At 39.1% G+C, this 13,502-nt stretch overlaps 1 protein-coding gene across 1 annotated transcript; it reads right to left on the reverse strand.

The window, feature by feature from the left end:
* Positions 1 to 10,970: 10,970 nt before the first annotated feature.
* On the reverse strand, positions 10,971 to 11,600 carry LOC130956929 (uncharacterized). The gene has a single exon (XM_057883859.1). It carries the CDS (start codon positions 11,598 to 11,600, stop codon positions 10,971 to 10,973), a length of 630 nt encoding a protein of 209 aa, XP_057739842.1.
* Positions 11,601 to 13,502: the final 1,902 nt, after the last annotated feature.

Below are 13,502 nucleotides of genomic sequence, written 5' to 3' on the forward strand. Positions count from 1 at the left end.
AATACAAAAAAATCATAAAATCATAAAAAAAAAACAAAAATATTTTGTGTTCTTGTTTGAGGCTTGAGTCAATTTTTAAGTTTGGTGTCAATTGCATGCTTTAAAAATCTTTTCTTGCATTTTTCGAAAATCCCATGCATTCATAGTGTTCTTCATGATCTTCAAGTTGTTCTTGATAAGTCCTCTTGTTTGATCTTGATGATTTCTTGTTTTGTGTTGTTTGTTGTTTTTCATATGCATTTTTTTTTGTTTGTTAGAGTCCATGCATTAAAGATTTCTAAGTTTGGTGTCTTGCATGTTTTCTTTGCATAAAAAATTTTTCAAAATTATGTTCTTGATGTTCATCATGATCTTCAAAGTGTTCTTGGTGTTCATCTTGACATTCATAGCATTCTTGCATGCATTCATTGTTTTGATCCAAAAATTTCTTGCATAAAGTATTTTTGTTGTTTTTCTCTTTCATAATTAAAAATTCAAAAATCAAAAAAATATCTTTTCCTTATTTCCCTCCAAAATTTCGAAATTTTGGGATTGACTTGGTCAAAAATTTTCAAAATTAGTTGTTTCTTACAAGTCAAGTCAAAATTTCAATTTTAAAAAAAAATCTTATCTTTTTAAAATCTTTTTCAAAAATCATATCTTTTTCATTTTTTTTATTTTTCGAAAATTTCAAAAATCTTTTTCAAATTATTTTCAAAATCTTTTCCTTATCTTTACATCATATTTTCGAAAATTCACTAATAATTAATGTGATTGGTTCAAAAATTTGAAGTTTGTTACTTTCTTGTTAAGAAAGGTTCAATCTTTAAGTTCTAGAATCTTATCTTGTAGTTTCTTGTTAGTGAAGTAAACAATTTCAAAATTTTTGAATTAAATCTTTTTATCTTTTATTTGATCTTTTTCAAAAATTTTATCTTTTTCAAAATTTGATTTCAAAATATCTTATTTAACTTGCTATCTTCTTATCTTTTTCAATTTTGATTTCAAATCTTTTTCAATCAACTAACTAACTTCTTGTTTGTTTCTTATCTTTTTCAAAACCACCTAACTACTTTTCTCTCTCTAATTTTCGAAAATATCTCTTCCCTTTTTCAAAAATTCTTTTTAATTGACTAATTGTTTCATGTTTAATTTTAATTACATTTTATCTCTAATTTTCGAAAATTACTAACCCCTTTTTCAAAATTATTTTCGAAATTTCTCCCCTCTCTCTTCTTCTTCTATTTAATTATTTAATTACTAACACTTCTCTTCACCTCTCTTCATCCAAAAAAAATCCGAACCTCCTTCTTCATTCTTCTACCCCCTTTCTTTTTCCACTAACATAAAGGAATCTCTATACTGTGACATAGAGAATTCCTTTTTCTTTTCTTGTTTTCTTCTCTTTCATATGAGCAGGAACAAGGATAAAAGCACTCTTGTTGAAATTGATCCAGAACCTGAAAGGACTCTGAAGAGAAAATTAAGAGAAGCTAAACTACAACAATCCAGAAACAACCTTTCAGAAATTTTCGAACAAGAGAAGGAGATGGCAGCCGAAAATAATAATAATGCAAGGAGAATGCTTGGTGATTTCACAAAGCCAACATCTAAGTTTGATGGAAGAAGCATCTCCATTCCTGCCATTGGAGCCAACAACTTTGAGCTGAAACCTCAGCTAGTTGCATTAATGCAACAAAATTGCAAGTTTTATGGACTTCCATCTGAAGATCCCTATCAGTTTTTAACTGAGTTCTTGCAGATCTGTGAGACTGTAAAGACGAATGGAGTTGATCCTGAAGTCTACAGACTCATGCTTTTCCCTTTTGCTGTAAGAGACAGAGCTAGAGTATGGTTGGATTCACAACCTAAGGATAGCCTGGACTCATGGGATAAGCTGGTCACTGCCTTCTTGGATAAATTCTTTCCTCCTCAAAAGCTGAGCAAGCTGAGAGTGGATGTTCAAACCTTCAAACAAAAAGATGGTGAATCCCTCTATGAAGCTTGGGAAAGATACAAGCAGCTGACCAAAAGATGTCCATCTGACATGTTTTCAGAATGGACCATTTTAGATATATTCTATTATGGTCTCTCTGAATTTTCGAAAATGTCATTGGACCATTCTGCAGGTGGATCTATTCACCTGAAGAAAACGCCTGAAGAGGCTCAAGAGCTCATTGACATGGTTGCAAATAACCAGTTCATGTACACTTCTGAGAGGAATTCCGTGAACAATGGGATACCTCAAAAGAAAGGAGTTCTTGAAATTGATACTCTGAATGCCATATTGGCTCAGAACAAAGTGTTAACTCAACAAGTCAACATGATCTCTCAAAATCTGAATGGATTGCAACATGCATCCAACAGTACTAGAGAGGCAGCTTCTGAAGAAGCTTATGATCCTGAGAACCCTGCCATGGCAGAGGTTAATTACATGGGTGAACCTTATGGAAACACCTATAATTCATCATGGAGAAATCATCCAAATTTCTCATGGAATGATCAACAAAAGCCTCAACAAGGCTTTAACAATGGTGGACATAATAGGCTGGGCAATAGCAAGCCATATCCATCATCTTCTCAGCAACAAACAGAGAATTCTGAACAAAACACTTCTAATTTAGCCAATGTAGTCTTTGATCTGTCAAAGGCCACTTTCAGTTTCATGAGTGAAACAAGATCATCCATTAGAAATCTGGAGGCACAAGTGGGCCAGCTGAGTAAGAAAGTCATTGAAACTCCTCCCAGTATTCTCCCAAGCAATACAGAAGAGAATCCAAAAGGAGAGTGCAAGGCCATTGACATAGTCAATATGGCCGAATGCACAAGGGAGGAAGAGGACGAAAATCCTAGTGAGGAAGACCTCCTGGGACGTTCCTCAAGCAAGAAGGAGTTTCCTATTTAGGATCCAAAGGAATCTGAGGCTCATACAGAGACCATAGAGATTCCATTACATCTCCTTCTGCCATTCATGAGCTCTGAAGACTATTCTTCCTCAGAAGAGGATGAAGATGTAACTGGAGAGCAAGTTGCTCAATATTTAGGAGCTATCATGAAGCTGAATGCCAAGTTGTTTGGTAATGAGACTTGGGAAAGTGAACCTCCCTTACTCATTAATGAACTAGATACTTGGATTCAGAAAATTCTACCTCAAAAGAAACAAGATCCTGGCAAGTTCTTAATACCTTGTACCATAGGCACCATGACCTTTGCAAAAGCTCTGTGTGATCTGGGGTCAGGGATAAATCTTATGCCACTCTCTGTAATGGAGAAGCTGGGGATCATTGAGGTACAACCTGCCTTGTTCTCATTACAACTGGCAGACAAGTCATTAAGACAAGCCTATGGAATAGTAGAGGACGTGCTAGTAAAGGTTGAAGACCTTTACATCCCTGCTGATTTCATAATCTTAGACACTAGGAAGGAAGAGGATGATTGCATCATCCTTGGAAGACCTTTCCTAGCCACAGCAGGAGCTGTGATAGATGTCAACAGAGGAGAATTAGTCCTTCAATTGAATGGGGAATACCTTGTGTTTAAGGCACATGGCCATCCCTCTGTGACAGAAGAGAGTAAGCATGAAGAGCTTCTCTCAGTTCAGAGTCAAGAAGAGCCCACACAGTCAAACTCTAAGTTTGGTGTTGTGAGGCCACAACCAAACTCTAAGTTTGGTGTTAAAATCCTATATCCAAACTCTAAGTTTGGTGTGGACAACTATACAACATTGACCTGATCACCTGGTGGCTCCATGAGAGCCACTGTCAAGCTATTGACACTAAAGAAGCGCTTGTTGGGAGGCAACCCAATTTTATTTATCTAATTTTATTTTATTCTATTGTTGTTTTATGTTTTATTAGGTACATGATCATGAGGAGACACAAAAAAAATAAAAAAAATTAAAAACAGAGTCAAAAACAGAAGAAAAAAATTTTCACCCTGGAGGACGCACAGACTGGCGTTCAACGCCAGTAAGATGCATCTGGCTGGCATTCAACGCCAGAACAGAGCACCATTCTGGCGCTGAACGCCAGAAACAAGCAACATCCTGGCGCTGAACGCCAGGAATGTGCCTAGAGGAGACAAGCTGGCGCTGAACGCCAGTAACAAGCATGAAACTGGCGTTCAACGCCAGAAACATGCATTACATGGGCGTTGAACGCCCAGAACATGCACCAATGGGCGTTTGAACGCCAGAATGATGCATGAAGGCATTTTACATGCCTATATGGTGAAGGAATGGTATTTGTTTACACCTCAGGATCTGTGGACCCCACAGGATCCCCACCTACCATATTCCAACCTTACCTTTTAATCCTAATCACACTCTCTTAATCCAAATCCATTCTTCCCCATGTCACACTTCCCAACACCCATCACCAATCACCTCAATTCCTCTTCCCAATTCCCCCATTCACCATTCACATCACCCCACTCTTCCCCATAAACCCCACCTACCTTCATAAAATTCAAATTCAATTTTCCACCCATTCCCACCCAAATTGGCCGAACACCCACCCTCCCCTCTCCCTATAAATACCCTTCCCTTCTACTTCATTTTCACACACCACAACCCCTTCTTCTCCCACATAGCCGAACCTACCTCTCTCCCTCTCTACCATATTTTCTTCTTCTTCTTCTACTCTTCTTTTCTTTCTTGCTCGAGGACGAGCAATATTTTAAGTTTGGTGTGGTAAAAGCATAAGCTTTTTTTTGTTTTTCCATTACCAATGGCACCTAAGGCCGGAGTATCCTCTAGAAAAGGAAAAGGGAAGACAAAAGCTTCCACCTCCGAGTCATGGGAGATGGAAAGATTCATCTCCAAGAGCCATCAAGACCACTTCTATGATGTTGTGGCAAATAAGAAGGTGATTCCTGAGGTCCCTTTCAAGCTCAAGAAGAATGAGTATCCGGAGATCCGACATGAAGTTCAAAGAAGAGGTTGGGAAGTCTTAACCAACCCCATGCAACAAGTTGGAATCTTAATGGTTCAAGAGTTCTATGCCAATGCATGGATCACTAGGAACCATGACCAAGGTATGAACCCAAGTCCAAAGAATTATCTCACAATGGTTAGGGGGAAATACTTGGATTTCAGTCCGGAAAATGTAAGGTTAGCATTCCACTTGCCTATGATGCAAGGTGATGAACGCCCCTACACTAGAAGGGTCAACTTTGATCAAAGGTTAGACCAAGTCCTTATGGACATATGTGTGGAAGGAGCTCAGTGAAGAATAGATTCCAAGGGCAAGCCAGTTCAACTAAGAAGATTGGACCTCAAGGCTATAGCTAGAGGATGGTTGGAGTTCATTCAACGCTCTATCATCCCTACTAGCAACCGATCTGAAGTTACTGTGGATCGGGCCATCATGATTCATAGCATCATGATTGGAGAGGAAGTAGAAGTTCATGAGGTCATCTCCAATGAAATCTACAAAATAGCCGACAAGCCCTCACCTATGGCACGGCTAGCTTTTCCTCACCTTATTTGCCATCTATGCTACTCAGCTGGAGTTATCATAGAAGGAGACGTCTCCATTGAAGAAGACAAGCCCATCACCAAGAAAAGGATGGAGCAAGCAAGAGAAGCTCCTCACGGCCCTCAAGAAGTGCATGAGGAAGCTCATCATCAACAAATTCCTGAGATGCCTCAAGGAATGTACTTTCCTCCCAACAACTATTGGGAGCAACTCAACACTTCCTTAGAAGGATTGAGTCACAATGTGGAACAATTAAGGGTGGAACATCATGAGCACTCCATCATTCTCCAAGAAATAAGAGAAGATCAAAGAGCAATGAGGGAGGAGCAACAAAGGCAAGGAAGGGACATAGAAGAGCTGAAGAACATCATTGGTCCTTCAAGAAGAAGACGCCACTAGAGGTGGATTCATTCCTTGTTCTTTATTTCTTTCTGTTTTCGGTTTTTAGTATTGTGTTTATCTATGTTTTGTGTCTTTATTTCATGATCATTAGTATGTAACCATGCCTTAAAGCTATGAATAAATTCCATTAATCCTTCACTTCTCTTAAAAGAAAAATGTTTTAATTCAAAAGAACAAGAAGTACATAGATTTCGAAAATAGCTCTTGAATTTAGTTTAATTATATTGATGTGGTGACAATACTTTTTGTTTTCTGAATGAATGCTTGAACAGTGCATATGTATTTTGATCTTGTTGTTTATGAATGTTAAAATTGTTGGCTCTTGAAAGAATGATGAACAAAGAGAAATGTTATTGATGATCTGAAAAATCATGAAATTGGTTCTTGAAGCAAGAAAAAGCAGTGAAAAAGAAGAAGCATTCGAAAAAAAAAAAGAGTATATAGAAAAAGAAGGAGCAGTAGAAAAAGCCAATAGCCCTTAAAACCAAAAGGCAAGGGTAAAAAGGATCCAAGGCTTTGAGCATCAATGGATAGGAGGGCCCAAGGAAATAAAATCCAGGCCTAAGCGGCTAAACCAAGCTGTCCCTAACCATGTGCTTGTGTCATGAAGGTCCAAGCAAAAAGCTTGAGACTAAGTGGTTAAAGTCGTGATCCAAGGCAAAAGAGTGTGCTTAAGAGCTCTGGACACCACTAACTGGGGACTTTAGCAAAGCTAAGTCACAATCTGAAAAGGTTCACCCAGTTATGTGTCTGTGGCATTTATGTATCCGGTGGTAATACTGGAAAACAAAGTGCTTAGGGCCACAGCCAAGACTCATAAGTAGCTGTGTTCAAGAATCAACATGCTTAACTAGGAAAGTCAATAACACTATCCGAGATTCTAAGTTCCTAGAGAAGCCAATCATTCTGAACTTCAAAGGAAAAAGTGAGATGCCAAAACTATTCAGAGGCAAAAAGCTACAAGTCCCGCTCATTTAATTATAATTAATATTCATTGATATTTCTGAATTTATAGTATATTCTCTTCTTTTTATCCTGTTTGATTTTCAGTTGCTTGGGGACAAGCAACAATTTAAGTTTGGTGTTGTGATGAGCGGATAATTTATACGCTTTTTGGCATTATTTTTAAGTAGTTTTTAGTAAGTTTAAGCTATTTTTAGGGATGTTTTCATTAGTTTTTATGTTAAATTCACATTTCTGGACTTTACTATGAGTTTGTGTGTTTTTCTGTGATTTCAGGTAAATTCTGACTGAAATTGAGGGATTTGAGCAAAACTCTGAAAAAGGCTGACAAAAGGACTGCTGATGCTGTTGGAATCTGACCTCCCTGCACTCAAAATGGATTTTCTGGAGCTACAGAACTCCAATTGGCACGCTCTCAACGGCGTTGGAACGTAGACATCTAGGGCTTTCCAGCAATATATAATAGTTCATACTTCATTCGGAAATTGACGACGTAACTTGGCGTTGAACGCCAAGTTCATGCTGCTGTCTGGAGTTAAACGCCAGAAAAACGTCATGATCCGGAGTTGAACGCCCAAAACACATCATAACTCGGAGTTCAACTCCAAGAGAAGCCTCAGCTCGTGGATTGATCAAGCTCAGCCCAAACATGCACCAAGTGGGTCCCGGAAGTGGATTTATGCATCAATTACTTACTCATGTAAACCCTAGGAGCTAGTTTATTATAAATAGAACATTTAACTATTGTATTAGATGTCTTTTGACCACGTTTCATCTTTGGTCTCAGTTTTGTTTTATTCTTCATCCTAAGAGGCTATTGATCACGTTTTAGGGGGCTGGCCATTCGGCCATGCCTGAACCTTTCACTTATGTATTTTCAACGGTGGAGTTTCTGCACACCATAGATTAAGGGTGTGGAGCTCTGTTGTACCTCAAGTATTAATGCAGTTCTATTTTCTTTTATTCAATTCTCTCTTATTCTTATTCCAAGATATTCATTCGCACCCAAGAACATGATGAATGTGATGATTAGATAACCTTCATTATCATTCTCACTTATGAACGCGCGTGATTGACAACCACTTCCGCTCTACATGCAACTGAGCTTGAATGTGTATCTCTTAGATTCCCCAACAGAATCTTCGTGGTATAAGTTAGATAGATGGCGGCATTCATGAGGATCCGGAAAGTCTAAACCTTGTCTATGGTATTCCGAGTAGGATTCTGGGATTGAATGACTGTGACGAGCTTCAAACTCCTGAAGGCTGGGCATGATGACAAGCGCAAAAGAATCAATGGATTCTATTCCAACCTGATTGAGAACCGACAGATGATTAGCCATGCGAGTGACAGCTGCAGAGGACCATTTTCACTGAGAGGATGGGATGTAGCCACTGACAACGGTGATGCCCTACATACAGCTTGCCATGGAAAGGAGTAAGAAGGATTGAGTTGAAGCAATAGGAGAGCAGGCGTCCTTGGGCCATACAGCATCTCCATGCACTTATCTGAAATTCCCACCAATGAATCTGCATAAGTGTTCTATCCCTTTTATATCTTCTATTTTCTTATTTCTATTAATTTTCGAAACCATAAACCAATTTAATCTGCCTGACTGAGATTTACAAGGTGACCATAGCTTGCTTCATACCAACAATCTCTGTGGGATCGACCCTTACTCACGTAAGGTTTATTACTTGGACGACCCAGTACACTTGCTGGTTAGTTGAACGGAGTTGTGAATTCAACCAGTGCCATAAGAATGCCTTCATCTCAAAATAGTTAGAACATGGATCACAATTTCGTCCACCAGTAACCAATACAGGAAAAGGTAGGTTGCCCGCGATCTGCACGTGTCCCATAGCCTGCCGGATGAGTCGGAACAAGTTGAAAGGTTGCTCTGTGAGAATGCACCAGACGAGAACAGCCATGTCAGCAGTGAATGTGGACTCATGAGTGCTCGGAAAGATGTAGTGGGACATGATCTGTGCCCACATGCGAGCCTCAAAGGTGAGTGCTTGGGCTGAAATGCTCTTGGGTCTAGCCCGGTATTATCCATAGATCCAGTTGCTGTCAAATAGGGCGATGACTCCAAGGATGTTGTTCCAGTCAAATTGGTATGTCTGGCGTTCTAGTTGGGCCGCTTGATAGGCATCCAATCCCTCTGGGCTAGGTGGGAGATCCAGTACTCTCTGAATGGCACCTTTAGAGACAGTGACTTGCATTTGGCAAACATAGACAGACTGCAAAGTTGGAGTAGAATTTAACTACCTAAGAGAGATTGGCCTCCTGCGGCTGCCTCCTTAAGAGTCCCCACTGTCTCCTTTCAATACGGGGCACCACAAAGTCAACGAAATGCGTCGAAAGGATGAGGAGGTGCTCATTATGGTAGTTCCGCTCCACTAAGCTGGGGAACATTCGCTCAAAGTAACAGTTGGTGAACCATACAGAGTCCCGTGCGGGAAATGCCTTTTCCGCTTCATCAACTCGGATAGTCCTCTTCTCCCGCTTAGTAGGTGGCTTGACTGTTATTGATTGTTGTGCCTTAGCCTGTACTCTTTTAGTTCCTCTCTTCGCTAGTGTCTTGTTAGAAGCCTTCTCTTTTTCTTTCTTGGTGGCCATCCTGAAGAAGGAAGAAAGAAAAGGAATGTCAAATATGGATAGCTAAAAACCGAAACGAAGAAATTCCAAATGATAATGCATGCCAAAGAAAAAGATAATATCTTAAATACATGGTAGCTACAACATGCAAGTAAGACATCAATTAAAAACATGAAGTTATATCATAACAACTAGATGCAAGAGGGTTAAAAGCATGCAAGTAACAAGCATGAGAAGCATAGCTCAAGCATCAATAGCAACAATAATTATCACATGTAACAAAATAATGAGCACTTTTATGTGGACAATTAATGACTAATATACTCAATACACATGGATTGCAAGGGTTGTGAAAAAGAGGCATTAAAGTGTAGGAATAAAATAGAGAAGAAATCAAAATGCCATGAGAGCTTTTTCACAAACATTTGGTGTGCAATTTAAATATAGGAAGTAAGGTAATTAATCCAAGTATGTATGAGACTCAAAAAAGAATTTCAATTATCAAAGCACTCCTCATAATATTCACAAGCTAAAATGTAGCAAAATAATCACCCAAATAAAGCTCCAACACCAACATAAAAATGCAAGATAAAATAATGAAAAAGGAATTAAAAATAACAAAGCTAATATAAAATTAAAAATAAATAAAATACTCAAATGCAATAAATAAAAGAAGAATGAAAAAGTAGAAGGGAAGAAGAAAAGAGACCTTAAAGAGAAGTTGGAAATAGGAGAATAAATAGGAGTAAGAATGAGAGAAGAGGTGTAAAAGGGAAAGAAGAAAAGGAAAGAAAATTGTAGCTGTCGGAGTTTGTGGTCTCCGGTGGTAGTCCGCTGGTGGTGGTGAGACAAGGGAAGAAGAAGAAAGTAAGAAGGAGGGAAGGAAAAGAATGAAGAAAGTAGGAAGAAAAAAGAAGGAGAATTAGGATTTGAAAAAGAAAAGAAGAGTGAAAGTGAGAAAATAAGGCAGCGCACTGAGTTAAGTGACGCGGCGTATATGACGCGCACACGTCGCCCACGCGTACGCGTGGGTGGGAAAAAATCCAAGTGATGTGTAAGCGTCGGTCACGCATTCATGTGACTACTGGTCATGCTAGACGCACGTTTCCAACAGCATGGCTGCATAACTCTCTGTTCAAAACACCATTTTACGCCGATTTTCATACCACGCATACGCGTCGCTGACGCTTACGCGTGGATTGACAAAATCTCAGGTAACGCGTATGCGTGGGTCACGCATACGCATGGGTTGCTTGTGCGTCAGGCACCCATCCAGTACGTGTCCAGCCTAACTCTCTGTTCATTTATCATAAAGATCGAACCTCCATATGACGTGTGCGCGTCATGGATGCTTACGTGTTGGAGGCACTTTTTTTAGATATAAAAATAAAGCAAAATAGAGGTAATTATGCAGAACTAGAAATTAACACTGATATAAATAAAATAGAACTTATAAAAAGGGAAGATCATACCAAGGTGGGTTGCCTCCCACCTTGCACTTTTCTTTAATGTCCTTAAGTTGGACAGTCCATAAGCAAAGTCCTCTTCCTATGCTGGATCCTTCAAGAGGAAGATCTCCAACTCCTTGTTGTTCTTCATCTTCACACTGTGATACAGCTTCAAACAGTGGCCATCGACTTTGAAGAATGTAGGGCTTGAGGGGTGACTTAGGTGGACAACTCCGTATGGTTCCACCTTCTCCACTACGTACGGTCCATCCCACCTTGACGTTAGCTTGACTGTCATTAACCTCAGCCTTGAGTTGTAGAGAAGGACCTGATCCCCAGCTCTAAACTCTCTTCGCTTGATGTTCTTGTCATGGACCGCTTTCACCTTTTTCTTGTAGACCCTTGAGTTCTCATATGCCTCTAGTCGAAGGCACTCCAATTCCTCTAGTTGCAACTTCCTTTCAATTTCGGCTCCTCCCAATCCTGAGTTGTATTCCTTCACAACCCAGTAAGCTTTATGTTCCATCTCTATCGGAAGGTGACAAGCCTTTCCATAGACTAGACGAAATGGACTCATGCCGATGGGTGTCTTGTACGCATTCCGATAAGCCCATAGCGCATCTACAAGTCTAGTACTGCAATCCTTCCGATGAGGCTTCACAATTTTCTCTAGTATGCACTTGATCTCCCTATTAGACACCTCTGCTAGATTGGCCTTTCTCCACCTCATCTTCTACTTGTGTGAGGATGCCCGAGTCCGTATTGATAGAGATATCCCTATTGATGCTGATAGACCTATCACTAGGAGGGGTATGGAGTATGCTAGGGAGCTTGGACATGCACCACCTGAAGAGCTAGTCCCCCTCCTCAGCAGAAGCAGCTGGAGATGCCTCAGGGATTCTATTTCCTCCTCGTGACTACATCTATTGGGGAGCTGACATCTTCTGTTGATCAGCTGAGAATTGAGCATCAAGATCAATTAGCCCTCCTCCATCAACTTGTAGAGGAGCAGCAGAGGCAGAGACACGACTTAAATGAGCTGAAGCGCCAGAAAGGATTCCTAGGAGGGAGCAGCAGCCACCAAGACTGAGGTGGTTGAGTTTCATTATCTTCTTCCAATCTTATTTTCAGTTTTTCAGTATTTTATTTTGTTTCTTATTTTCTGTTTGAAAGTCTTTGCATGATTAATAGTAGTACTTTATTGTTTTCTAGTCAAGTTACTTATTTTGATATTTTATTTTTATTTTGAAAAATGTCTCATGTATTGCCCACTTAGCTTGAAAAATAATAAAAAAAAAGAAAAGAAGTAATAAAATGCATGAGACTTAAGTTATATATTATGAGTTATTCTAGTTGCTTTGATGTGATGGTATTATCTCTGATTGAATGTATGAACTGAATAGTGCATAATTGATATTGAAGTCAAGAATGTTGATTCCTGAAGTACAGGAACATAGAGAAGTATTATGGATTCTCTAAAGTGAGTAAGAAATTGGTCCTTGAAACAAAAAAAAATAGCAAAAACAAAAACAAAAAATAAAAAGCAAGGTCCAAGGCTCTATGCACCAATGATTAGGAAGGTCAAATATGATTAAAAGCTCAAAGAGTTGTTTTCCTAACCATATGCTTGGGTGTGAATGTGTCAAGTAATCCTTGAGACAGAGCACTAAGAGTTGAGACCAAGTGCGATTACAGAGTATGCCAAAGGCTCTGAGCACCACGGACTGGGAGAAATTGAAAGAAAAATCTAACTTCAAAGAGCTCCCCAGTTAAGTGCTTGTGGTGTTTTTGTATCAAGCTAAGCTTGAGAAAAAGCATTTAGAGTCCCAACTAGGCTCTAGGTGCAAAGCACCAAAGAAAAGATAAGAAAAAGCTGTGTTTACGAATTAATCAGAGCTTCAAGAGAAAGAGAGTCCATAATATCATTTGAGTTATAGTTCTGAAGGATATCAATATTTCTGAGCTTCAAAGGATAGTGAGATGCCAAACCTATTCAGATTTATAATGTCGTTAGCCTACTCAGTGATTGGACATGAGCTTAAATGAGCACTCAAGTCTTAGGCAATTTCTCTTCTCAGTCCTATATTGTTTTCGTTGCTTGAGGACAAGCAACAGTTCAAGTTTGGTGTTGTGATGCGTGAGCATCTTTCCCTTATTTTTTATTTATTTTAGATACAAATTTATTGAGTTTTAATCTTATTTTAGTGTTTTAAACCTCTGTAGATGCTAGTTTGAGTTATTTTTATGTTTTAATTATTTTAGGTGAAGTTCAGATCAGTTTGGCAGAGTTTTGTGCAAGAAAGAGAAGAATTGAAGCTGCCCACTAGGGCACTGGTACGCAAAATTGTGATCTCACACACTTTCTTCACAACTCCGCGTAGCTGACCAGCAAGTGCACTGGGTCATCCAAGTAATACCTTACGTGAGTAAGGGTCGATCCCACGGAGATTGTCGGCTTGAAGCAAGCTATGGTCATTTTGTAAATCTCAGTCAGGCAGATTCAAATGGATATGGGATTTTGATAATTAAAAGACAGATAAAACATAAAATAGGATAGAGATACTTATGTAATTCATTGGTAGGAAGTTCATATAAGCATATGGAGATGCTTTGTTCCTTTTGAATCCCTACT

This window comes from Arachis stenosperma, chromosome 10, assembly GCF_014773155.1.
Source record: "Arachis stenosperma cultivar V10309 chromosome 10, arast.V10309.gnm1.PFL2, whole genome shotgun sequence".
In the NCBI taxonomy this organism is placed as follows: domain Eukaryota; kingdom Viridiplantae; phylum Streptophyta; class Magnoliopsida; order Fabales; family Fabaceae; genus Arachis; species Arachis stenosperma.

Coding starts and splice junctions, on each gene's coding strand:
- LOC130956929 (XM_057883859.1), bottom strand. CDS start 11,600: ATGAGGTGGAGAAAGGCCAATCTAGCAGAGGTGTCTAATAGGGAGATC.